The 24,607-nt window shown below is 37.8% G+C and overlaps 1 protein-coding gene across 1 annotated transcript in view; it reads left to right on the forward strand.

Annotated features, from left to right (window-relative positions):
• Positions 1-24,011, forward strand: part of LOC129777185 (uncharacterized) — a 144,894-nt gene extending 120,883 nt beyond the window's left edge. Inside the window, exons 6-7 of the mRNA XM_055783313.1 lie at positions 10,532-10,670; positions 22,939-24,011. Of these exons, the coding sequence (XP_055639288.1) occupies positions 10,532-10,670; positions 22,939-23,189 (390 nt within the window). The 3' untranslated portion in view covers positions 23,190-24,011. The remainder of the gene's footprint in view (positions 1-10,531; positions 10,671-22,938) is intronic.
• The last annotated feature ends 596 nt before the right edge of the window (positions 24,012-24,607 follow it).

A 24,607-nucleotide genomic window follows, 5' to 3' on the forward strand; every position in this document is an offset into this window, starting at 1 on the left:
ATTGGAGTATATACGGGATTCAGAGGGAGTCTGGAATGTGTGATGCCGAGTGCCTAGCCGAGGATGTGGAAATGTTTCATGTTGCCACAAAAATTGCGCGAGTGATGAATTTTGTGTATAGGAGAGATCGTCATGCTTGCAGAATAAAAAAAATGTTCCTTCTGTTCACGTACATTTGGAATTGTGTTACCGATTCCTATCTGCCTAGCGGGCGGTGAACTGAAATATGTGATTATGTATGAATTCATATATGGGTGCAAAAAACGGAGTAGTTAAATTTATGTGAGTGTATGATTGCAATATCTCTCGAGTTTTATTATTCAAATTCAAATGTTAAAATGTTGATGGAATAGTGATTCAGGATGATAGGTTGTTCGTTTTGGATATCTATGCTAAAATATATAACTCTGACGCCGACAGCACAGCTGAAAGACTGGCATTTAATGCAATGGAAACAAGTTTACGTCATCAAGTGGAGCCAAATGATGATTCACTATCTTATTTGCGTATACAACCTATAGAAACTGTTCCTGAAATTATGAATACACTTTCTTTCCTAAATGAAAGAAACCTTAAGGATTTTTTTTTAATAATTATGGCAATTATATCATAATAATTATTTCATAATTATGCTTTCTTCCCAATTTCAGTTTATTAAAGCTTAATTATTTTTTCCCTGTTCATAAACTTTTGCCCAGAGAATTCTCCTACAATTTTTGTACGAAAATATTTCTGTCCGCTGGTTTCATGTGTTTGCTCAACTTAGCCTTTCACACCATTCACTTCATGCCGAATTTTTGGTGTAAACGGCTTTTGGAAACATCCTTTGCCATCGGCTGTGGTTCCGGCATAGTTTTACAATCGAGTTCTATATAGGCTTCGTCATAATACACCCCGATTTTTTGGTCAACAGTTTATCGTATAGCTTCCAGGCCTTCGTTTTTACCGATTCAGCCTGTTTGGTTCTTTGTTTTAGCTGTTTCTCCTTCTGATGCCGGTCGATATAATCGCTTATTTGTCCATTGTAGTGTCAACAGTAACGAGTTCTGTACCGCGTTTCGGGAATCTGTGAAATTGCCATATTTTTGTACTGCGGTATGAATTGCTTCGGACGGTCAAACCATCTTCCTTAGCTAATTTTCTAATCAGACACGGATCACACGCGGTGCCTCATTTGTGGCAGAATCCGTTTTCGTTGCTCAGAAGAGAGGACACATATTTTCAAACTTCTGTGCGAAATGTCGAAAAAATATCATTCTGTTTCATTTGGATGTAAACAACAGAACGCAACCAAAATTACATTGAAAGTTGCGCTGCGCGTAATTTCAAATAACGGTTAATTGTTAGTGTATTTGTAATTATCAGAACAGGCTTTAAAACCGATGTTCATTTTGTTCTTGCATACCACCGAGACGTCAACAATAATGCTTCAAACACGTCCTCAGGGATCGACTGAGTATTTTGTTGGGAGCAGTGTCTTATAATATCAACAAACCTTCACGAGTAACGAATATGATTTTATTTCAGTGTAAATGACTTATTTTCAGCTTGAAACACACTGTCCTCATTATATTGATGACCATAACAACAAAGTTCATTTGGTTTATATCGCTGATGCATGAACAAATTTGCTATAATGAATGAATGCGGCATTGAGTGGGGTTCATAACATCGCTGTTATTTATACTTTGAATATCAAAAACAACGAATTGATATTTATCACATTCGAAACGATATTCGTTCTGGCATTGATTTTGAGTCTAAATTCAAAAAAAAAAAAAAAAATAAAAAAACCAGGATGGACCATTTAGAGACCAAATGCGCCAGAGTTCGATGAAACTCTGCAAGAAATCGCGCAGGATTTTGTTTGGCGAGACGGTAACAACGGCATAAATAAAAACCAACCGCACACAGCTGCCTAATGTTAAAAGTAAACAACAGTTGATATTCATTTGGCTAAAATGAAATTCAATTCTGGCATCTTGAATAATCAAGATGAAAATGACACTGGGTGGAGAAATGAACTTCAAAACATATTGAAGAACAAAAGTTCATTTGCTCATATTCACTGGGACAGATCCAGACTGTCATTTTGATTTTCGTTTGGAATATATAGGTTTTCGATGCAACCTAGCCCGAAAATCTATGCATTTGAGCTTAGCGAAGATGATTTTTTTCAACACTGGTTGGGAGAGCGTTGATCATATGGGCACCTTACACGATCAACCGGATTGACAATAAGTGTCTTCAATATCGTGACAGCTAGGCTTTCAACATCTGATCTAACCTCAATCAATATTTTTTCACCTTACACGGTCAATATCGCCCTCAACCCGAGACAACGAAAATATCCGCGATGGCTAGTGGCGACATTTGAGTTTGGGATCCAAACTATTCTCTATCAGATTAGAAGGCTAAAAGGCAATTTTCAATTGGTAAAATTTGAATGAAAATATCTACTTGGTATTATTTAATTAGTTGAAGCGCGTATTCCTAACCTTAACTTAACCTATTTCCCCTGAATTTTCAGATATTCCTACTAAAATGTATTATTATAATATAACGTCAATTTCAGACATAATTTTTGTATGGGATTTTCTCACCACTTGCAGAAAAAAAGTGATTTGCATTCACATAGAATACTAATTTGATTCGTAAAAGTTAATTTTCATTCATAATTTACACTTTAGAATTCGGTTTTTCTTCTCAAAAATACATCATAATACTCGTTTCACAAATACAGACTGTTCCTTTCAGTTTCTGAGATGCCAGATTATTTTAGTTTGCGAAAATATATGCAAGTTATTTTATCTGCAAGCAAATGTTTTTATTCCATAAATGAGACTATGACAGTAGAACCCCGATTATCCGCGAGCGGGTGATCCGCCCTGCGGATTATTCGTGACTGCGAGTTCCATTGTAAATCAATAGGCCTTTCCGGAATTTGTTAGTGAGTGGTAGGCCTATGCTCTTTTGTGGTGGTCATGGCTTTTACATTATTTAGCTACTGGTGTACACGACCTTATAGATGGATAGTTGATTGATTTCTGTATTGATAGAACATAGTTTTTATGTTGAAACATCTCTTTTCGTGTTTGAATTTTTTTGTCCTTTAATGGGTCATCCGCGATTTTCGTTAATCGCGGTGAGTTTGCCCGACTATTCCGTGGATAATCGGGATTCTACTGTAGCTTGAATTAACACATGATGTTTTTTCATCTGTTATTTTCCCAGATCTTCTCATTCTCCAAATTTTATAGCGGAGTGTGAAGAAACACACAACCCGCTCACTAGCGCAAAGAATGACCGAGTTCAACGTTAAAAAATTCCTAAAACGTTGTTAAGTTTCATCCACTCTCTCACCATCACATTGTCAGTTTACTTTGAAGTTTTGATTTGTATCGTGAAAAGTACCGTATTTTGCTATTCAAAGTATCGGTTTTCCAAAGCAAAAGCTTCCATTTATGATTCCTACAATTTCAGTAGTTTATAAATTTTAATTGCAATCGCAAAAAAGACTAACAAAAATTAAATGTGCGCTTGCATATCTGGCAACTCAGTCTGGAAGTCCGTGAGGTAAAACGTCAACATCATGCATCCATATGAAATGTCACGATATTGATGCTCGAAAATCAGAAAATCCGGATTTCTACGTCGTCGGCCATGTTCAGCTGTCATTATGCTCTCAAATGTCATCATATTGTCAATAAAGTTGACCGTGTAAGGTCCGCTATAGGAATTGACAGTCACAACCACATTGAAAAACTCGTAAAGAATATACTGACGCAGGTCGAATGGGAAATATGAGTGATAGTTACAAGTAAAAGAAATGTAAAATAAATGTGAGAATGGGTTAAAGAATTTATTGCTTTTGAATCAATATCGTTTTATCAATATGACATCACTCAATTACCAGAAAGATGGGAACAAGTTGCAGAAAGTGATGGAAAATACTCGAGTCAAAAAAAATATTTTGACGTGGAACTACGTCTAACCGGAGTATATGGGGGGTAAAATGAAAACCTAAACACAGAAAATGCAGGGACAAATGAAAGATTACGAATGCTTATAACTCGAACATTTCTTACTGGATCGGAAGATGTTTCATGTAAAATATTCACCGGGAAGATTTAAAATTACAAATTCCAGGCATATATTTGACAAGGCTATTCTCTGTTTCTCTGAGCTGATTTCTCGCGTACAGATTGTATCTGAAGCAAGTTTTAGAGCATAGAAATCCATTGGAACATGATTAATTGTGAGTGCTGTATAAATATGAATGCGAGTCATATGTGAGCTTCAACATGCATATTTGATATTTTTTTGTAACAAATGGCTAAAATTTCCCACATCTTAAGCTAATTCCATTCCGTGTCTGGGTGTCCTCAAATTTTATTAGAAGCACATATTGCTTGTTTCACAGAACTTCAATTTTCTTTATTATATGACCAATTTGAGTTACGACCGATTATTTTGAAAGGGCGTATTCAAGATCATTGACCTTTAATTCAAAAAATTGTAACACGAAATCTAGATGACTGTCCTAAATATGTTGTTTGACAAAGTGGGAAAATTGATGAAGTATTTACGAAAAGTAACACTTTAAATACACGCGGAAACATCGCGGTACTTTAGAAACAATTTATTTATTTATTATTCCGCTTATAGTTTTAAAATAAAATGACTTCGTTCCATCATGTTCCTTATTCTATTTTTGAAGTTTCTTTTGTTTATCTCGAATTCGTGTATTTCGATATTATGAGGAACCCTCAGACAAGCGCTGATCGGGAACGAATCATGTTTAGATGCTCGTAACTCGTTCGGTATATCGGTAACTGAGCAATAATTAACCCTTTGCGTTCGTTTGTCTGCTCGCAACCACCACCACAGGGAATCATACTAAATTCTTCATTCAACGAGGTCATAGTTTACATTTCTTCTAAACGAAGTTTATCGAAGTTGTTTTTCCATGTTTTTTACTGAAAATAAAATAAGCCGAAAAGTAGAACATTTTTATCGGTGCAGGTATAATGGACATGTAGTGGGGGGATATGGACAGGTTCATAATATACGAATCGTAGAGGTTTATCGCTCGCGAGAGGAATAATTTCACTCTCTCCCAGTGTTTGTGCGTCCAGTAACTGAAATAGAACAAAAAGAGAAAGCAGTATAAAAAAGAGTTCAATATTCTTCCCTACACGTTCCATCATGCATTGGATGTGATTATGGATGTGACTGTCCATTTCAACCCCACCAATTATTTCAATAATTTAACTTTACCACTTACGAATTAACTTTTCCGAGCATACCTAATATCGCTTCTCTTTCAACTCACAAACCGAAATATAACCATCAGCGAATTCAATTTTGCAATTGAACCACTCAAAATGCTTAATATCGAAGCCGCAAAAGTTACATCCATACGCGGAATTATGTTCGATTTTCGGGTTTTATTTCTCCATTCCACTTTTGATCAGTATTCATTGTCATATGATGGTTTAAATATTATAGAATAGCATGTAGAAAGGTTTCCCATCAACAAAAATTTAAAATTCATAATGCAACTATACAAATCAACCACCTGTCCATTATACCCCCACTTTCCGTCTTACACGCGGCTCCCCTAACAGGCAACATATTTTGTTGTAATTCGCATATCAAAGCAATAAAAACGCCTGTTTTTATGCAAAAAATCTGCTTAATGAACGCCAAATCACGGACGATACCTTGCTTTTGAACTAACACGTCGTGTTGCTAGCGATATATGTTGCTCTAAAAACGGCGACAGCGATATCGTATCGAGTCTTAGGCATTGAAATGTATAGTACAATTCTTCAACCATGTTTTCTATTGGTCGGTATGGTTCATGAGTGTAGAAAAGGGGGAGAACAGAGGCCAAATCGAAAATACCCTTTTCTTACACTTTCTGAAATGATTTTCTAGAAACTGACCGCTTTTTGGCAGCGGATCTAATCCCAAATGGCCGGAAATGAGGCACACTCCCATACTTTTGGTAGACGAATTTGGTAGAAATTTTTGATTGAGTTTTTCTCAGTAGCTGATTTTTGAACATGGGACAACTATGCGTAGAACGGCAGTATAGCTGATGGGTGAAAATGATGAGTGACGAATATATTCTGGTTTTGACTTCCGGACCAGCAATGATGAAAAACTCCTACGATATGGATATTGGGTGAAACGATGTATGTAACGTAAGACCGGATATAGAGTTAGTGGAGTGGAGTTTGATAAAGAACGTTTAAAATAATTACGTAGCAAAAAGTCAAAGCGGTCGTTTTGGGACCATTTATTTGAGGTCGGTTCAGAACCGCTCCGATTTTTTTTCAAAAAACTGCATGTCGTGCACTACAGGCAGCAGATAGATTTAATTGCGCAACGTATAGCCTTTCTTAAGACAATAAGCCCCTTATAGTTTATATTTTTATAATTGATATATACTCAAGCAATATTGACCAAAACCAATAGGAAAAAAACGAATGATTGAATAATTTTGAAACCTAGCAATTTCATTCGTAAAACAGGTAGGGATATGGATTTTTTAGTAAGAAAGAGCGACATTTTGAGTTGCGTTCATAACACAGCCCGTGAATCGTGCGATTAAAAAAACGCTGCATTGTTAAACAGTCTCATTTCTCTACGCTATTTAGTTTTAACTCCATGTGCATTCCACGTGGGAGAGTTGTGTGTCCTGCGAAGGTTCTTCGTTGTAATGAAATACGACCACTAAAAATACAAATGAATATTTTCTAACTAGAGTACTTTCATTGTGACAGCTTTACAATACAGCGTTTTCCAATCAGGTGATGCACTATATTTCTTCCACCATCAAAACGAAATGCTTGCATGTACTTGCGTGAAACACCAGGTTCATTTTGGTTTTCAAGATGAGAACGCATGAGAAAGTGTCTGCTATCAAACTTATTTAATTTTTTTTGACGTAGAACTACGTCTTTCATTAAGGGTGCCAAATCCGAAAACAGGTCACGTTTTTATGAAATAAAGTTAAAGTTAATAACTATTTTTGTCGCGAACGGATTTTGCCGATTTACATACCAAACGAATTGGATATTCCCTAAGATTTGTTTGATATTGGTCCCATGGTCTGTATATGGTTTAAATTGATGAAAATTGGAAGTAATCTCATTTCCTCATAAATTTGTGCTGTCCATTTGTGTGCTTTTCCGAACAGAGCTGTCAATAACGAGCAACGAAGGGGAAATCGTAAGATGTAAAGTCTCAGTGAACAAAGGAAAAGAAGAAGAACGAAGGGGAATATTTGCCTAGAGTATAAACAGTGGATCTCGCTGAGGCAATTTTTCATCCTTCGTGAGGAAATCGTGAGGGATCGAATGCCTTTCTCAAGGCAAGGAGTAATATGATGGATGAAGTAAAGTTTTCCAAGGGCCTTTTTGAAGGTTAGAGACGAATGAACTGAAGAAGTTTAAAATCTCAAACAAGGAAGGAAGGCAAACTTTCAGTCTCGCTCTGTTTTCAAAGCAATGGATATCGCTTGTTCTTCCTTCCTTCCTTTAGCATGTCTTCGTTTCGGATTGAGCTGTGGATGCGACCAAATTACTCACTCGCTGATGTCTCTGGCACTGCAATCATTGCATCAAACTGACGCCATTGCATTAAGATTTTAAACTACTGGGGAATCATCAAGTTAGGCTATCGTCAGCTCACCAAGAAAATAAATGTTCTGGATTTTGGTCAGTGATTTGGTTTCGCATGACGGTAGGAAAACGGAAACGGACGGTCTCCACAAAGGATGACAGCTAAGCTAATCTAGACTGGCAATGTTAACAGAGAGGGCTTCTGTTGAGAAGAGCGCAAAACGGAGAAAAGTGTGTGTATATTTAGTTGCTTTGAGCCATCGATATATGGATATTTGTGTGCGTACGTGCGTGCTTCATAACCTGTACGTAAAAATAGTGCATCTTCGCTACGCTGAAACCCCATTTGTATCTGCTCCCGTGTGCATTAGCCCTGTAACGATGCAACAATCACCTAATTTTTATGCTATGATCGACGATTGTTTGGTGTTGCAAATTATGCAGTCGTAATGATAAATATAAACAAGGAGGGTAGATAGCGGGATGGAAATGATTACGCTAGAGTATTAGTAATGAATCTCTGCTGAGACAAGTATTCAGCCTTTTTCTAAGCAGTTAACATTGTTTGTGTTCTGTCATCAATGCATTGAACTGACGCTATGGTGAAGCAGGTGTTAAGGTTGTGCACCAAAAAATATTTGGGGAATACCAAGTTATTCAATAAGTTATAATAAGTTATTAATTTATTTGGGTTCGCGTGCCAGTCCCAAAGCTGCTATCAACTAGGATTGCATTTTCGCTAATCTTGATCATAATGAAGCAGTGCTACTCTTCTTGAGGTTGTTGAGATTAACAGATAGAGTTTATTTCGATTATTTGGTCACCAAGAAAGTAAATGTCGTTCTGGAATTTTTTATGTGATTTGGTTGCGCTTGCCAGTACCAAAACTTTCTCCACTAAGGATGACAGCTGCGCTTATCCCGAGCATGTATTGTTCTGCGAGCACAAGAATGAATCATCAAACAATTATCGTCAAATGATTCTACAATAAAAAAACATTTCAGGGCGACCAATCTGGTAGAATGGTTATTCTAAAGTTTTCTTAGCATTATAAAATAATACCCGAGATCACAGCCTCCTATAATTTTTTATCGTACAATATTTTCAATCGTGATGTTGTTCAACGGAAGGGTTTAAATCGGCGCAGAAACGCGTGTTTAACGCTCCTGAGTGTGAGTGAAAACTAGTTTTGAATTATCTTCATAGAACACCGAGGCGGAGGAAACGAAAATAAACAAACCACAAGAGATTACAATTGTGGAAAAGGCAATGTTTTCCGATTGAACGTTCCACTGAATAACTCACTTTCGATTGTTCAAGCATGATCTTGCAGAAGTTATTTCCTCCAGTGGCATTCGTTTGTTGTTTTTTTTAAATCGTTTATTTTTACAGGCTCAGTTACATAAGTTTAAAGGAGCCAAACTCCTCGCTGAACTTTTACAAGTATATATAAACATTTTCCTTTAATTCTAATATGGGTGATGTAGAAAACCGATTACTCGCAGTCTACTCGAGTTTAGAAGGGTGACATATTTTATTCAGGAACAGGAAGGGATATACCGTTTGTTGTTATAGACTACGAATCACTAAACAAACGAACGAGAACGAGAGAACTCCGGTTCGGTTAGCACTGAGCGAATCGGTCGGCATGCGAACCAAAACGTCATGATCGCTTTCGAGTTTGAAAGTTTATATTCTTTTTAGCCTTCCATTCGCTACATATCGAATTCATTTGCGCGAAAAACACCCATTTTCTCGTCATTCTCAACGATTCGGGAATAACATATCGCACAAGAAAAAATCGCTGCATTGTAAATCATGTTTTACAGGTTCGAAATCAAATCGTTAGGCGATCCCAGATTCTGACAAACACCGTTAACGGTTTTCATCGATTACGGAGTGGTTCGTCGGTGGCTTCGTGAAAATGCGAGGCGAGGGGCGCCATACTAGCGCAATTCCGATGGAATGAGTAAACACGGCAATGCTTTTACTGTCAGCACAGTGACAGTGACAAATTCAGGTGAAAAAGTGAAAATGGAAATTCGGGTCGGAGAGCTCTAATCCGCGGAAATTTTCCGACAATCCTGTGGTGGGCGAGAAGTTTATGTCGTGAATCGAAGCAAAAGAGGAATACATGAGTTGTGATGGTTGCGAATTGGTGCCAACAGCAGGGGGCTGAACTGATGGAGGTATGAAGTTTATGAATACTGATATTTTGGGAGACGGCGCCCGGGTATGTGTGTGTGTTTGTTATGCTATCAAATACCCTTCACTTCATGATTGAAAAATGTTTTTTCACGTTTTCGTTGGCTTTTCTTTTTTTGTGGCGCCTTCGGGTTGTGTAACTTCTGCCCACGCCACCTTATTTCTCTTGTGAAAGAGAACACGACTGAATATTTGAATAATACTGCTCAAAGTGGAAGTATATCGCTGGTGATAAATTGATTTCTTTTATATTTTCCGATTCTTGGGTAGAGTAATAGATGTTTATAAACCCGTTAAATTTAGATATATGATCTGTGGGTGTAGCACCTGGTAGATATCTACAGAACGTGTCGATGAGTCTGTGGAAGTGGGTGAACACATTTTCATTCAGAGCATAGAATACAAAGCCGGTATCAATCATTTTTAGTACATTAATAGATCCATAAACGAAACCAATGATTACATCAAAGCTTAAATTCCTCCAGGTATTTTCTTGTATGTGGCAAAATACCACCGTTTTACCATAAGCCCCATTACGACGGAGTATCGATTTCCACTAATGAATTTGATCCATTAAACTGAGTTTTTCTGTGCTGCCACTGATTTCCCTACCAGTCTTTGTGGGCTTGATTTGCTCGTTCAATCTCACTGATTTTCTTGTGCTTTTTTTCTTTCTCTCTTATCCTTCTCAGGTGAAATGCATCGCGCGGGTGTTTGATCTGTACGAGCGGACAGTGCTGGTGGCGGCTGACGAAAACTATCCCCAGGTGCGAGTGCTCTCCAATAGCGATAATGGAGTACACTTTTCCTTCATGAGTGATAAAGACGAAGGTGAGTTGCTTTTTCCGGAGATTTTTTTTTGCAGATAACGGAATCGATCCTGAGTAATGGAATCACCTGCAAACACGTTTCGTAATCGCCTCTGATTCACCCTAGCGGTTATAAAAGCTAGCAGGGGGAAAACGAACTGGAGATGGATTTTTTTTCCTACAATTCGGCTCCATTACCACTCGAGGGCATGGAATGCGCCGGATCGAATACTCAATTTAATTAATTAGAATGTGTGTTTTCTTTTCTCGGTCGGTAGCAATTACCGTCGTTATGTTTAAACAGGTTACGGTCTGGAGCATGTAATCATAATGGATCGATTATTGAAACTAGGTATATACACTTCCTTCCGGGGTGCAGGATGCTGTATTTACGAAGTAATTATAATGATCCGAGGGAAGATGTGGATATTGTGGATACTCGGTGCATTGGAGGATAAATGGAATCAGCGAACACTCAATCCTCCTAGACTGTAATAATTAATTGCATCTCGCAATGTACAAACTAGGATTGTGCTTCGCTTGAAAATGTTGAGGCATTAATAATGCTAGTATTATGCAGAGAGGATGATGTATTCGAACACATAACATCTATTTGAATGGCATAGAAGTAAAAATTCGAAGTTGGCCAAATGTGTAGTAATTGAAATTTGATTAAATTATTATTTTCGCTCTGTATAAATTTCATAAGATGTTCGATGCTTTGAATTATCATCATCAAAAGACGTTCAAATTGTTGGAGATTCTAAATAACACTTGATAGTCCCGCATCTCGTATGTAAATGAATCGTTATCTTGTCTCTATCAACAAAAATGTGATCGAGGATGAATATGTGATCGATTGGAAAACTTACTTAACACGTTAAGTCTAGAATTGCTCTTGCTACAATTTGTTTTTATATTTCCTTATTTTGTAACCGCCACTCCTAGTGATCAACGTTCTTCTAACGAAAACCACAACGTCAGTCTCTAGGGACCGACACGGGGCTCAACGTGTTAATATAGCTTTTCGAGAAGAAATTGAAGGTAGAGTTAGCACAAGATTGTAACGAGAAAGAGGCAGAGAGCTGCGAAGCTCGCCTTTTATTATCATGAAATGCTTACCTAGCTTATTTGCTATATGAAGCAAATTAAGAATCTAGTTTCACAAGAAAAATTACTGGTTATAACATAAGTTCTTTGGAACGTATTCAATTTTTATGCTCCTACCTTAGAGAAGGACGAGTTTTGAAAACTATATAATTATACTTCGTCCCGCCCAAAATTAATTTTTTGTTATCAATACCTTCAAACATTCACGTTTTCTTACCAACTGATCTTCTAATCAATCCTTTAAAATTACCTTTTCCTATACAATTCCTAGTACTTCTGCCAAAACTCGTCATTATTCAATTTGCTTGATTAGTTCTCAGTTAGATAAGAAGCAGAAAGACAGCATACCATTTTGATATATATACAGTAGGGTGCCAAAACAATCGACCCTAAAATTTCGAAAAGTTACCCTATACAAAATGCTCACCACCTCGAAAAAACACCCTATGCCAAATTTCAGATCAATCGGATTTAAGGGAGAGTGGCGCAAAGCGGTCAAAGTTTGAGTTTTTTGAAAATTGAAAAATCACCCAAGTTGGGGGGAAAGGAAATCGGGGTTTCCGAAAAAAACAATTTTTGATGCCAAATCTTTTGAAATGGCATGACATGTCGATATCAAGTGTCATCTCGAAATTTTTTTGACGTAGAACTACGTCTTTCAGTAAGGGTGCCAAATCAGAAAACAGGTCACGTTTTTATGAAATAAAGTTAACGTTAATAACTATTTTTACTGTAAGCGAATTCTCATGATTTGCACACCAATCGAATCAGAAATTCTCTAAGATTTGTTTGTTATGCTATACATTACAATTCGTCAAACTCTAAATGGTTTAAATTCATGAAAACTGGAAGAACTTCCTTTTTTCCCATACATTTGTTCTGCCGATTTGTGTGCTAACCCTACTAACACTCGAACTAGAACATTTCTTAACAGATCGGAAATATGTTTGCATCAATTGATAGGGAATATTTCTACGCGTCACAATTAATAAAATATTAATTAATTCATGAGATGAACAATTGAATAAATGTAAAATGACAGGCGTTATCAAAACGCCCTAACTGCCAAGTTTTGATTGGCCCGATTTACGGTTTCCCCAACACAGACTTCAAAATCAATGTACCTGTGGAAATCCGCTTTGCAAATATACATGCAAGTTGGCGGTATTTTTTGTCCCACCGAGCTGTGTTTCTCTAACACGGACTTCAAAATCATTGTGCCTTGGGGAATCCGCTTTGACAAAACATGCAAGTCGGGGGTATTTTTCCCCCACTGGGCTGTGTTTTCCTAACACGGACTTCTAAATTAATGTGCCTAGGAGACTCCGCTTTGCAAATACATGCAAGTTGGGGATATTTTTTGGTGTTGACAACTTTTGTACTCGCTTGTCGTTGTATTCTAAAATAATATTCGAAGTGGTAAACAAGTGGATTGCATAATATAATTGCGTAGTTCTACGTCGAAAATATGCGGTCGTGTCCTGGATACAACCCCTTACATTTTGTTTTGTCAAAAATCGGCACTCTGGAGGGTGCCAATGAAAATAGTTATTCCGATTTTTCATTCGGAACTTGCTACGAAATGTTGATTTGCCCGATAATACACCATATGCAAAATATTAGCTCATTCGGATTGCATTTACTGGTGTCACAAACGTTAAAATTTGAGTGTTTTGAAAACCGAAAAATCACCGAAAATCGGGGTTTTAAAAAAATTTTGATGCCAAATGTCTTAAAATTGAATGACACGTCGAGATTTACAGTCCTAGAGTGCCGATTTTTGACAAAAACATTTTTTTCGAGATGACACTATATCTCGACGTTTCATGCAATTTTAAGACATTCGGCATCAATTTTTTTTTTGAAATCCCCGATTTCCTTCAATCCCTCCTTGTGTGATTTTTCGATTTTCAAAAAACTCAAACTTTGACCGCTTTGCGCCACTCTCCCTTAAGCCCGATTGAGCTGATATTTTGCATAGGGTGTTTTTTCGAGGTTGTGAACATTTTTTATGGGGTAACTTTTTGAAATTCGAGATGGTCATTTTCATGTGCACCCTAATATACAGTCATTCCATGCCAAACCGATGTAGTGGCTCTCAGATTTCCTTGAAAAGAGGTAGTTTTGTTCTTTATTGCAAAATATTAGACATTTTTTTTAATTTTTTCCGTTAGGGTGATCATTTTCCATGTTAGGGTGGTCCGAAAAATCATTTTTTTCAACTTTTCCCAAAAATGATTTTTTTTCTAAAATTATTAACTTTTGAATCATTCAACCGATTTAGACGATCGACATCGAATTGAAGCCAATGATCAATGATAGTTGTGATCTAGCCTTTTGTTGAAACATATTGAACTTGCAAAAACAATGGATTTTGTTTTCGTAATTATTGATTGTAGTTGTTTTATGATGTTTTCATGGCTTTGGACTGGAGGGCACTACATTTTTATATTTTTCCTTGATTTCTGATGATTTTTTACATAACATATCTCGATATCATAGATGCCCATTTTTTCGCTTTGACATATGAGTTCCAAAAAATCATTCTTTCCCTTTTATCCAATTTTATCTATATATCAAAAAGTAAACAACATAAACAACATAGTTTTTTTGCCACTTTAGATATTTCGAATTTCGTACCAACGAGAGTGTTTTTGCGGGGAGTGTTACTTCATTACTTCAATATGAAGAGAAAAGCTGCGGAAAGTCATCGAATTTCGGTGGAACTTTGTGGAACATTATGAGCGAACGTGTCAGGTGTAGTTTGCACGGTTCAAAAGTGATCATTTTGACGTGGAAAACGAAAAACGTTCCGTGCTGCCAACGAAGTTTGGAGATAAAGAATTGGGGGCTTTATTCGATCAAGATCCGTCGCAAACGCAACAGATACACTTCGAGTAGCTCAGCAAACCATATCCGGTCGTTTAAAATCAGTGGGAATGATCCGAAAGATAGGACATCCTAAATGTCGGGCAACGTATGGATACCCCGGATGGTTTCTTCGAACTTTGGAAAATCATATCTTTGTCGTTTTTAAGATATGAACATCGGTTAACTTTGGAAAATCATATCTTAAAAACGACAAAGTAGCATCTCTGACATCGAGATATGTTATGTAAAAAATGTAATGCCATACAAATGAAACCCAATTTTCTTCATTACATGAGAATTAATCAAGCAAATGAAACCAAATTAGGCATATTTAAATTTTAGGGTTCAATAAATGTTTCTATGATGGTTAGACTCTCCACCCCCTCTCTAAGAGGGGGCTGCCATACAAACGAAACACAAACTTCTGCATAACTCGAGAACTATTCAAGCACAATTTGGGATGTGAGGGTTTGGGTATGAGAAATGTTTCTATAATGGTATGACACCGTTCCCTTCTCTGGAATGGAGAGGGGGTCCCATAAAAATATTACAAATATTTCAACCAAAAATATTCCAACCAAACATGACAATTGAAAATTTTCGATAAACTCTGAACGGGAATTAGGGAAAGTAAATTCCTATATGTTCTACAATTACATACAATTAGAATTGCATAATAAGGGCTGTTATTCCATTTGATGTTTAAGCTAGAGAAATTGATCTTTGATCGAAACTGGAAATGGATTTTAATGTGATAAAACGCACTCCTATATCTTCTTCTATCTATACAAAAAAAAGGATCGCCGGTTGTGTTGATAAGAGCAGAACTTGAGGAAAGAATTTAACGATTTAGGGATGTCTTCATTCTACCATATTTTCTGTATAAAACATTTATCCCATGTAACGGAGAAACATGTTATTTGCAAGTGGTTGAAAAATCTAGAACGAGAATTGTGTCTGAAAATAATCTGATATTATGAGTTTTGTTAGAAATACTAGTAATTTTGTAGTAAAAGTTAAATTCAACTGGGTCGATTGGAAGATCAATCAATGAACAGTTTTGCGATTAGACTCATGAACATGCTCATAGTGAGAAAACGTGGATGTTTGAAGGTATTGATAACTAAACACAAATTTTGGGCGGGACGAAGCTTGCCGGGTCAGCTAGTTTTTTAATGAATGGCTAGCTCATTGGCTTCAATTTAATATGATATGCCGATCAAACGGTTCAGTGGTTCGAAAGTTGTGAATTTAGAAAAAAAAATTTGCGAGAAAGTGGAAATAATTAATTTTTGAACCACCCTAAAAAATAAAACGAAAAAATAAAAAAAGTCACAGGAGGGTTGTGTCCAAGACACGACCGCATAGTTGACGTAGGATTCCGTTAGGCTATCTGCTGCATGCTGATTTTGGATATGTTTGAAGAATTACATTGTTAAACTCTTCGATAATGATTTGGGTCTGTTTTGTCTGGTTATAATCATTATCGAACACAAGTTTTCTCACCAAAAAAAAAAAGAGTTACTTTAGTATGGAGAAAATATATTTGAATTGGAAAAGGTAATTTAATTTATAATTTTTTATTTTCTGACTGTTTATTCAACCCATTTCCTTTTCGCTTTAACCCTAACGGAACACTATGCTACATGTCTCAATGCGAATTTCAATTGGGCTAACAGCACTCAATACGATATGTAGAGCATATGTGAAATCACTTTTTCGAATGCTTCTTCATTTTTCCAATTTTGCTCGTCGCATGAACTTTCCTTGGGGGAAAAAATCGTTTGATATTTCAAGTCATGTTAACACAACAGCTACCATATACAATTTTACGCTTACAGTTGTGCTAAAAGTTTCACAATACATGATCGGTCATTGATATGAAATTTCACGAAGCAACCAACATAAAAGTTCCAAATTTAAATTTTATTTATATTCTATCAAGCATAAGTTCTATTCAGTTCATTGAAGTATCATTCTTCAATCAACCCATCGAAAGATTCTTATTGGAACGAAAATAATAAAAAAAAAAACACTCGTTCATCACTCCCAACTTATTCGCCAGCACGTATGCAATCAGCAATGTCCACGCTAGTTACAATTAGCACTATCCATTTGTGCGCGTCGTTAGTTAAACTATCGACCACGAGGGTATTTACATGCTGATTTCCCCCAGACACCTTGGATTTGAAATCTCTGTTAGAGAATACATGTCGGTGGGAAAAAAAGCTCGCCCTTCCTTCATGTATTTGCAATGCCGATTTCCCCCAGACAGCTTGGTTTTAATGTCTCTGTTAGGGAACACATTTCGATGGGAACAAAAGCTCCACCTGCCTTCATTTGTTTGCAATGCCGATTTCCCTCAGGCAGCTTGGCTTTGATGTCTCTGTTAGGGACCTGCCGCATATGTCGCCAAATTCGACCAATCAGAAGTGGCTATTTCCGTTAGAATAGGGGTTGAGATTTTTCAATTGTTCGATAGTAAGTTTCATGACATATATTATTTTATTCAATGTAAAAAATTGTTATGGAGTGCCGAAATTAATTGACGCAAAAATCTCATCAATCCATCATGAAATGACTGGGCAATAAGCATTTGAAATTGGACAATTTTCACGGTGCGCTCGATTTTCTATTTTCAATTTGTACCCCAATATGTTCCCGAATGACGTAATCCTACGTCAAAAAATACGGGTCTAATGTTTTGTGATTAAAAACAAAATTCACAAAAATCTGCGAGTCATTATATAGGTTTGGAATGGAATGGCTTTATATAAAAATGGATTTCTGTCTGTCTTTCTGATACCCATGGATTCGGAAACTACTGAACAGATCGACATTGGTATGGTATGTAATGGGGTTTTTGGGGGACCAAAATGTTGGAGATTCAAGATAAGCTACTTAACACCCTGTATGTGAATTAATCGTTATCTTGTCACTATCAGCAGCAGCAGTGTTGAAAAAAATCATCTTCGCTAAGCTCAAATGCATAGATTTTCGGACTAGGTTGTATCGAAAATCTATATATTCCAAACGAAAACCAAAATGACAGATCCATACAACCAGTGAATATGAGCAAATGAACTTTTGTTCTTCAATATGTTTTGAAGTTCATTTTTCTACCCAGTGTCATTTTCATCTTGATTATTCAAGATGCCTGAATTGAATTTCGTTTTAGCCAAATGAATATCAGCTGTTGTTTACTTTGACCATGAGGCAGCTGTGTGCGGTTGGTTTTTATTTATGCCGTTGTTACCGTCTCGCCAAACAAAATCCTGTGCGATTTCTTGCAAAGTTCGATTCATCGAACTCTGGCGTTTGTGTTCTCCAAATGGTTCAGTCTGATCATTTTTTTATTTTTGAATTTTGACTCAAAATCAATGCCAGAACGGATATCGTTTCGAATGTGATGAGTATCAATTTGTTGCTTTTGATATTCAAAGTACAACAGAACCTCGATTATCCACGAGCGGATGAACCGCGGTGCGGATTATCCGCGAAAGCGAGTTCTATAGTAATTCTATAGAACATCTCGAAATTTGTTAGTGAGCTCTTTTGTTTTGGTCATGGCTTTCACATTATCTGGTGTACACCGAGATGGAAAATGAAAGGTGGGAAGATTTTTTCAATCTGTGACGTCACATATTTTGTTTATGTATGTTACTTTTCTTATTATAGTCCACTACATAGGAAAAGTGTTGTTATTAAAAGTAAAAATAAACAAATGAAACGAACGAACTAGTTTTTTTTCCCGACATTTTAACAGAAACTGAAATTTCAGTATTTTTGAAGTGTTCTAAGGCGTCGTGCACAAATTACGAAACGCTAAAAATTTTGGATTGGATTTTGGACCCCCTCCCCCCCTACGTGACGCAATTTCCTATCTCTAATACACAGAAAGTAACGTAACTTAAATGACGGTATGCTGACATATTTTCATTTTGTGTTTGCACCTCATTTTTAGTCCTTCATCGCGTTATCTGCGATTTTCGTTATGCGCGTTGGCCTAGCCAGACTATTTCGCGGATAATCGGGGTTCTACTATTTTTTTTTCCCTTGTTGGGTGTGAACCACTGCGTCCATTAGTTTGAACTATTGTGGTATGCCCCATTTTTTGTACTACGCTTCAAGCTTATCTGCTGCTTATTGATGAAGAAGTAGACTGAAAGCTATAGCGAGATAGGTGCCAATCAGGAATAATCTGTTTGATAAAATTTATAGTCCTGATCGGCGACACAGACCAAACATCCTTGGGCTCCAGAATAGCATTATCAAGGTGTTGAAGTCTGCGTCTTGTTAGTGCTCCGCATTTGCAGAGCAAATGTTCCGAGGTTTCGCTTCCGGCATCACAAAAGCGACAAATATCATCTTGCACTAAACCTATGTTTTTGAGATGGTATTTACTCGGACAGTGTCCTGTTATAAGACCAGTGAATGTGCTGAAGTCTTTCTTATTAAGACTCAGCAATTGTTGAGTAATTTTAATACTCGGCGTGATAAATTTTTTTGACTGGTTGAGTTGTACAGCCATCCAGTTGGCCATTACTTCCCGGTCTTCCCATTTCTTCAGCTCACTCTTCAACACACATTCAGAAATTCCACAGAATGGTTCTGGACCAGTGAAGGGTGAGCTTGAGCAGCGTCTTGCGAGTTCATCTGCTTGTTCATTTCTCTCTATACCGCAATGGCCAGGAATCCAGTACAGTTGTACCGAACTTCTCTGACACAGTTGTCGTAAGAGGCAAATGCATTCCCAGACAATTTTTGAATAGCACTTGAAAGCATTGAAGGCTTTAAGTGCTGCTTGACTGTCTGAGAAGATACAAATGTTAGCATGTCTATAATTTCTTTTAAGGCAGACATTTATACATTCTATTATTGCAGCTACTTCTGCCTGGAAAACTGTTGGCCAGTTCCCCATAGCTACAGAAATTTTTATTCTGGGACCATACACTCCAGCACCTGTTCTGTTACCCATTTTCGACCCATCGGTATAGAACAGGATTGAACCATTACGAACATCGGGACCACCCTCATCCCATACTGAACGAGAAAGTTCGATCACTGTGTATGGAATGTCATAATTGGTCCTTGGCTCCATCCAATCGCTGTTCATCTCTGGGGTTGGTCCAACGGGTAAGAGATTCAGGATGCTCAAATGACCAGTTTTGTCCCCGTCTAATATTTTTTTATATCTTTTTAGCTTTGGAGCGCTTCTATTAGCCTCCAGCTGAACATGTTGACCCAAAGGTAACAAGTGAAGGATAGCCTCCAATGCCTTTGAGGGTGTGCTTCGCATTGCTCCTGTTACAGCAACGCATGCCAGTCGTTGGAGTTTGTTTAGCTTTTTTGTAGCTACAGTCTCCTTAGTCTTTGGCCACCATACTAATGAGGCATAGGTTATCCTAGGCCGCACAATTGCTGTATAGACCCACATAACCATTTTTGGTTTCAGGCCCCATGTTCTACCTATCATTTTAGAACATGCCCATAGGGCAATGTTGGCCTTACTGATAATTGCATCTAAGTGTGCGTTCCAGTTTAGTTTAGCATCTAGGATTACGCCTAGATATTTCACTGAAACGCTGAATTTTATTTCCTCTCCTCCATGATTTAGAGTCTGCAGATGCAGTTTCTTCTTTTTGGTGAAAGGAACAATTGTTGTTTTTGAGGGATTTATGCTCAGACCTTCTTTGATACACCATGATTGTGTAAGGTTTAAGGCCATCTGCATCCTACTCGATATCACATCGTCGAATTTGCCACGTACCATTATGACTAAACCATCAGCAAAACCCACGGTTTCGAAACCATTCGCCTCCAAACTAATCAGAAGGTCGTCAACCACCAGTGACCAAAGTAGAGGTGATAGAACCCCTCCTTGTGGGCAACCTTTCGTTGCAATCACAGATGTCGATGACCCACCCAGCTCCGAGGTGATTTGTCTATTTGTGAGCATGCCTTTGATCCATTCGACTATGCAGTCATCGAAATGTCTTCTTCTCATAGCCTGTGCCATTGATACATAGGAAGCATTGTCGAAAGCCCCTTCGATATCAAGAAACGCACATAATGCAGTTTCTTTTGACGAAAGAGATTTTTCAATTTTAGTCACAAGCGTGTGTAACGCTGTGACTGTGGATTTGCCTGATTGATAGGCAAACTGGTATTTAGATAAAGGGCATTTGGACATGAATACAGACTTTATGTATTTATATAATACTTTTTCCATAGTTTTCAGCAGTATTGATGATAAACTAATTGGTCTGAATGATTTTGGGAGTGATTTATCACGTTTCCCAGCTTTTGGAATGAAGACCACTTTAACGAGTCTCCATGTGGAAGGAATGTGCTCTAGTATCAGACTTGCCTTAAAAATCTCGATTAGAGATGGAATCAGCTTAGATTCTCCTTTTTGAATCAGGGCTGGAAAAATTCCATCTGCACCTGCGGATTTGTACGGTTGAAAGGATCTCACCGCGCTTTCTACTCTGGCCCTCGTGAAAACCATTCCAGCAACTATCTTTGCGACATCCTTTGCACTTTGAGAATTCCTTCGAGAGCATTTCATGTCGCGGTTGTAGTTAGGACTGGTATCAGAATGAACCGATGTAGATCCCGGGAAGTGAGTTTTCATCAGTAAGTCTAATACTTCTGAGGGAGATTTTGTGAACGAACCGTCGTCCTTTTTGAGGGAACCTAGCCCGTTCGAGTGGTCTTTTGCAAGAGTCTTACTTAGTCTTGCAACGATTGGGGTACTTTCAATGCTTTCGCAGTTATTTACCCAAGATTTTCGTTTAGATCGTCTTAGTTCTCTATTATATTCGGTTAGGGCGCTCCTATATTGAGACCAATCCGAATTAATTTTAGCTCTGTTGAACAGCTTCCGCGCTGTTTTACGTAGCCGCTCGAGCCTTTTGTTCCACCATGGAACGTTTCTTGTCGAAGAAACTCTCTTAAGTGGGCAATTACTGTTGTAGACAGAAACTATCGTATCATTTAATTCTTTTGAAGTTGATTCGAGCTGTTGAATCGACCTTATTCTTGTGTTAAGAGTTTCTGACTCGAGTTCAAGTGAATATCGTTCCCAGTTGGTTTTTCTTGGATCACGATATTCTCTCTGTACTGTCAAGCCACCATCCCATTCGAAGATAATGTGTCTGTGATCAGACAAAGACGCCTCTTCCGAAACGTGCCAGTTGTGTATTTTCGAAGAAATTACCGGACTGCACAGTGTTAGGTCCAGGACTTCTTGTCTGATAGCGTTTATAAACGTTGGTTCATTGCCTATATTGGCAATGTCAATGTTGTTTGAAGAGAGAAATTCTAAAAGACAGTCACCTCGACTGTTTATGTCAGTACTACCCCACAAAGTGTGATGAGCATTGGCATCACAGCCGATGATGAAGTCTTTTTTGATTTCTCTGCAATAATTTACGAACGCCGCAACCTCTTGGGGAGGTGCCTCAGGTACGTCACCAGGGAAATAAGCCGACGCAATTATTATGTCGGATCTTCCCTTGGCGGTTGGTATCTCAACTCTGATCGCGACGATGTCCCTTTGAATGAACTCTGTTATCGGAAAGCATTTAATATTTGCTTTTACTAGAACAGCAGTTCTTGGGGAGTCATGCTTGTCGTCGTAGAATAACTTGCATGAACCAGTATGAATACCAAGTATTCTTCCTTTGTGGACCCAAGGCTCTTGAATTAAAGCTAAATCCATAGCGTCTTCAATAAACCTCCTAGACAGCACGCTAGATGCTGCTTTAGCGTGATGGAGATTTATTTGCAGACTATATAAATAACAGCGAAGTTATGAACCCCACTAAATGCCGCATTCATTCATTATAGAAAATTTGTTCATGCATCAGCGATATAAACAAAATGAACTCGTTTGTTATTGTCATCAATGGAATGAGGGCAGTGTGTTTCAAGCTGAAAAAAGGTCATTTACACTGAAATAAAATCATATTCGTTATTCGTGAATATTTGTTGATATTCTAAGACACTGATCAGTAGTAATGTGATCGAGGGCCAATATGTCATCAATTGGAAAACGTACTTAATATAGCTTATCAAGAAAAACACCGTACGTAGAAATGCCACACGATAACCAAACCGAGTTTTGATAACGGTTACCTCACCCCCGTCCATATCCTCGTGTGCTATCGGGCACAAATACGTTTTTCCTGTTATGTCTCGCTTGACTAACGATGTGTTCCGACACAGCCAATAACCGAAACTTTTTCCAACCCCGACTTTCTTTTTCTCACCCTTGTGTGTGTTCTGATTATTTTCCTTTCCAGTTTCGTCCGCTTCGTCATCCCATCGGCACCACTCGCTGTGGCTGGCGCTAGCATCCCGCTGGCTGTTGGGACCGAGCAGCTGCTTCCACTGGCTGGTGGCTGGTGGTGGCTCAAGCAAGCTCAAGGACACCGGCCAGAGTTGTTGGTCCAGCAGCGATGTTCCCGTTGTCGTCGTCGTCGTTGTCGCTATCATTGTTGCGTTCGTAGTTAGTAGGAGCCGACCGCTGGTGACACTGTTGCTAGTTTTCTAACGCCGCCGCAGCCACCGTCGCCGCCGGTCGGTTCCAGTGGGGGAAGAGGAGGAGAATTGGAAGGAGATCAACAGCACGCGAGCTGGAAGCAACGACTACCGATAGGGAGGGGGAGTGAATGTGGAGACCTAAAGTCTGAGTGAGCGAGCGGAACGGTTAGACCGGGTGTACAGTTTCCGTTTTAGTGCTTATCTTTTTGTTTTGTCTAGAATCGTTCGTTTTGATTATTTTTTTTCCGGGAAGATAAAATAAAATGTGAGAGAAGACAGGAAGAACGGGTAATATTTTTGGAGTTGGGATATTGGTTATCAAAAGGAGTGGGTATCGAACAAAAGTGGCAGCTCTGGGAGCTCGCCGATTGAGCATGATGATGGAAACGTTAGGAAAATTGTTTAGGTTAAAAGAGAACGGATGAAGAGATATTTTTGTATGAAGAAAAATCAAATCTGTTAGAGTCAAATCATAGATATATACATTTTGGAAGTGGACATAAATAGCTGAAAGAAGATGACTAGGATAATGTAATTAAGATACGGATAAGGGCGATCGTTAGGTAATAAGGCAGCAACAACAAAAAACATTCCGCGATTGAACTGCAGACGCCGGTTGTAGAAATGTCATATGTAAAGAGTAATGTATAAACAAACCTTGCAAATGAATCATGCAAATTTATTACAGAATTCTGCTATATTGAGTTGATTCGACAAAGAAAATGCAATGCAAATATACGATCCACTGTATCATTGATAGCAGAATGTGATGTGAATTACGCTCCTAAAAGGTGATGACATATTGTATATCTATTGAACAATAAAGTAAAACGTGAACTTCAATCGGAGTGGGAGTTTTGATCGTGACAATATCCGAAATTGGCATAGCTTTCTGAATCAATGGAATTCGTTGAAGAGTGTTTGGTTTTATCAAGTTGATTAGGTGAGATGGTGCTAAACATGCGATGTTGTTGGTCAGAACTGTTTAATGCTTAATTAAACATAATTTGAGGATTTTTCATGATCATGATTAATGTTTTCACGGCAGATTGGATGTAATTTGGATGTAATCAGTACCTTTTAAAATGGTGTCACTTGTTGAGATGACAAAGGCAAACTTCATAAATGCGAGAAGGTGGAGAAGTAGTCGCTACGGCCAACAGAAACTAAGTCTCATAATTTATTGTTAGTTATCGTCCTTGTTCATTCTTATCGTTAACAACAATTCGGTACATATTATTTTTATACTGTATAAATAATATTACGGATTTTTTACTCGTCGATTTTCTATCTTTCTATTCAACCGCAAACAAATGTTTGATTTTAGAAACGAACGAACTTCTACTAAAACTCGTAATTATAATATAAATTTACTAGCTGACCCGGCAAAAACAAATGGATGTTTTAACGACCCATACATAGTAGATA

Source organism: Toxorhynchites rutilus, chromosome 1 (assembly GCF_029784135.1).
Source record: "Toxorhynchites rutilus septentrionalis strain SRP chromosome 1, ASM2978413v1, whole genome shotgun sequence".
NCBI classification, from domain to species: domain Eukaryota; kingdom Metazoa; phylum Arthropoda; class Insecta; order Diptera; family Culicidae; genus Toxorhynchites; species Toxorhynchites rutilus.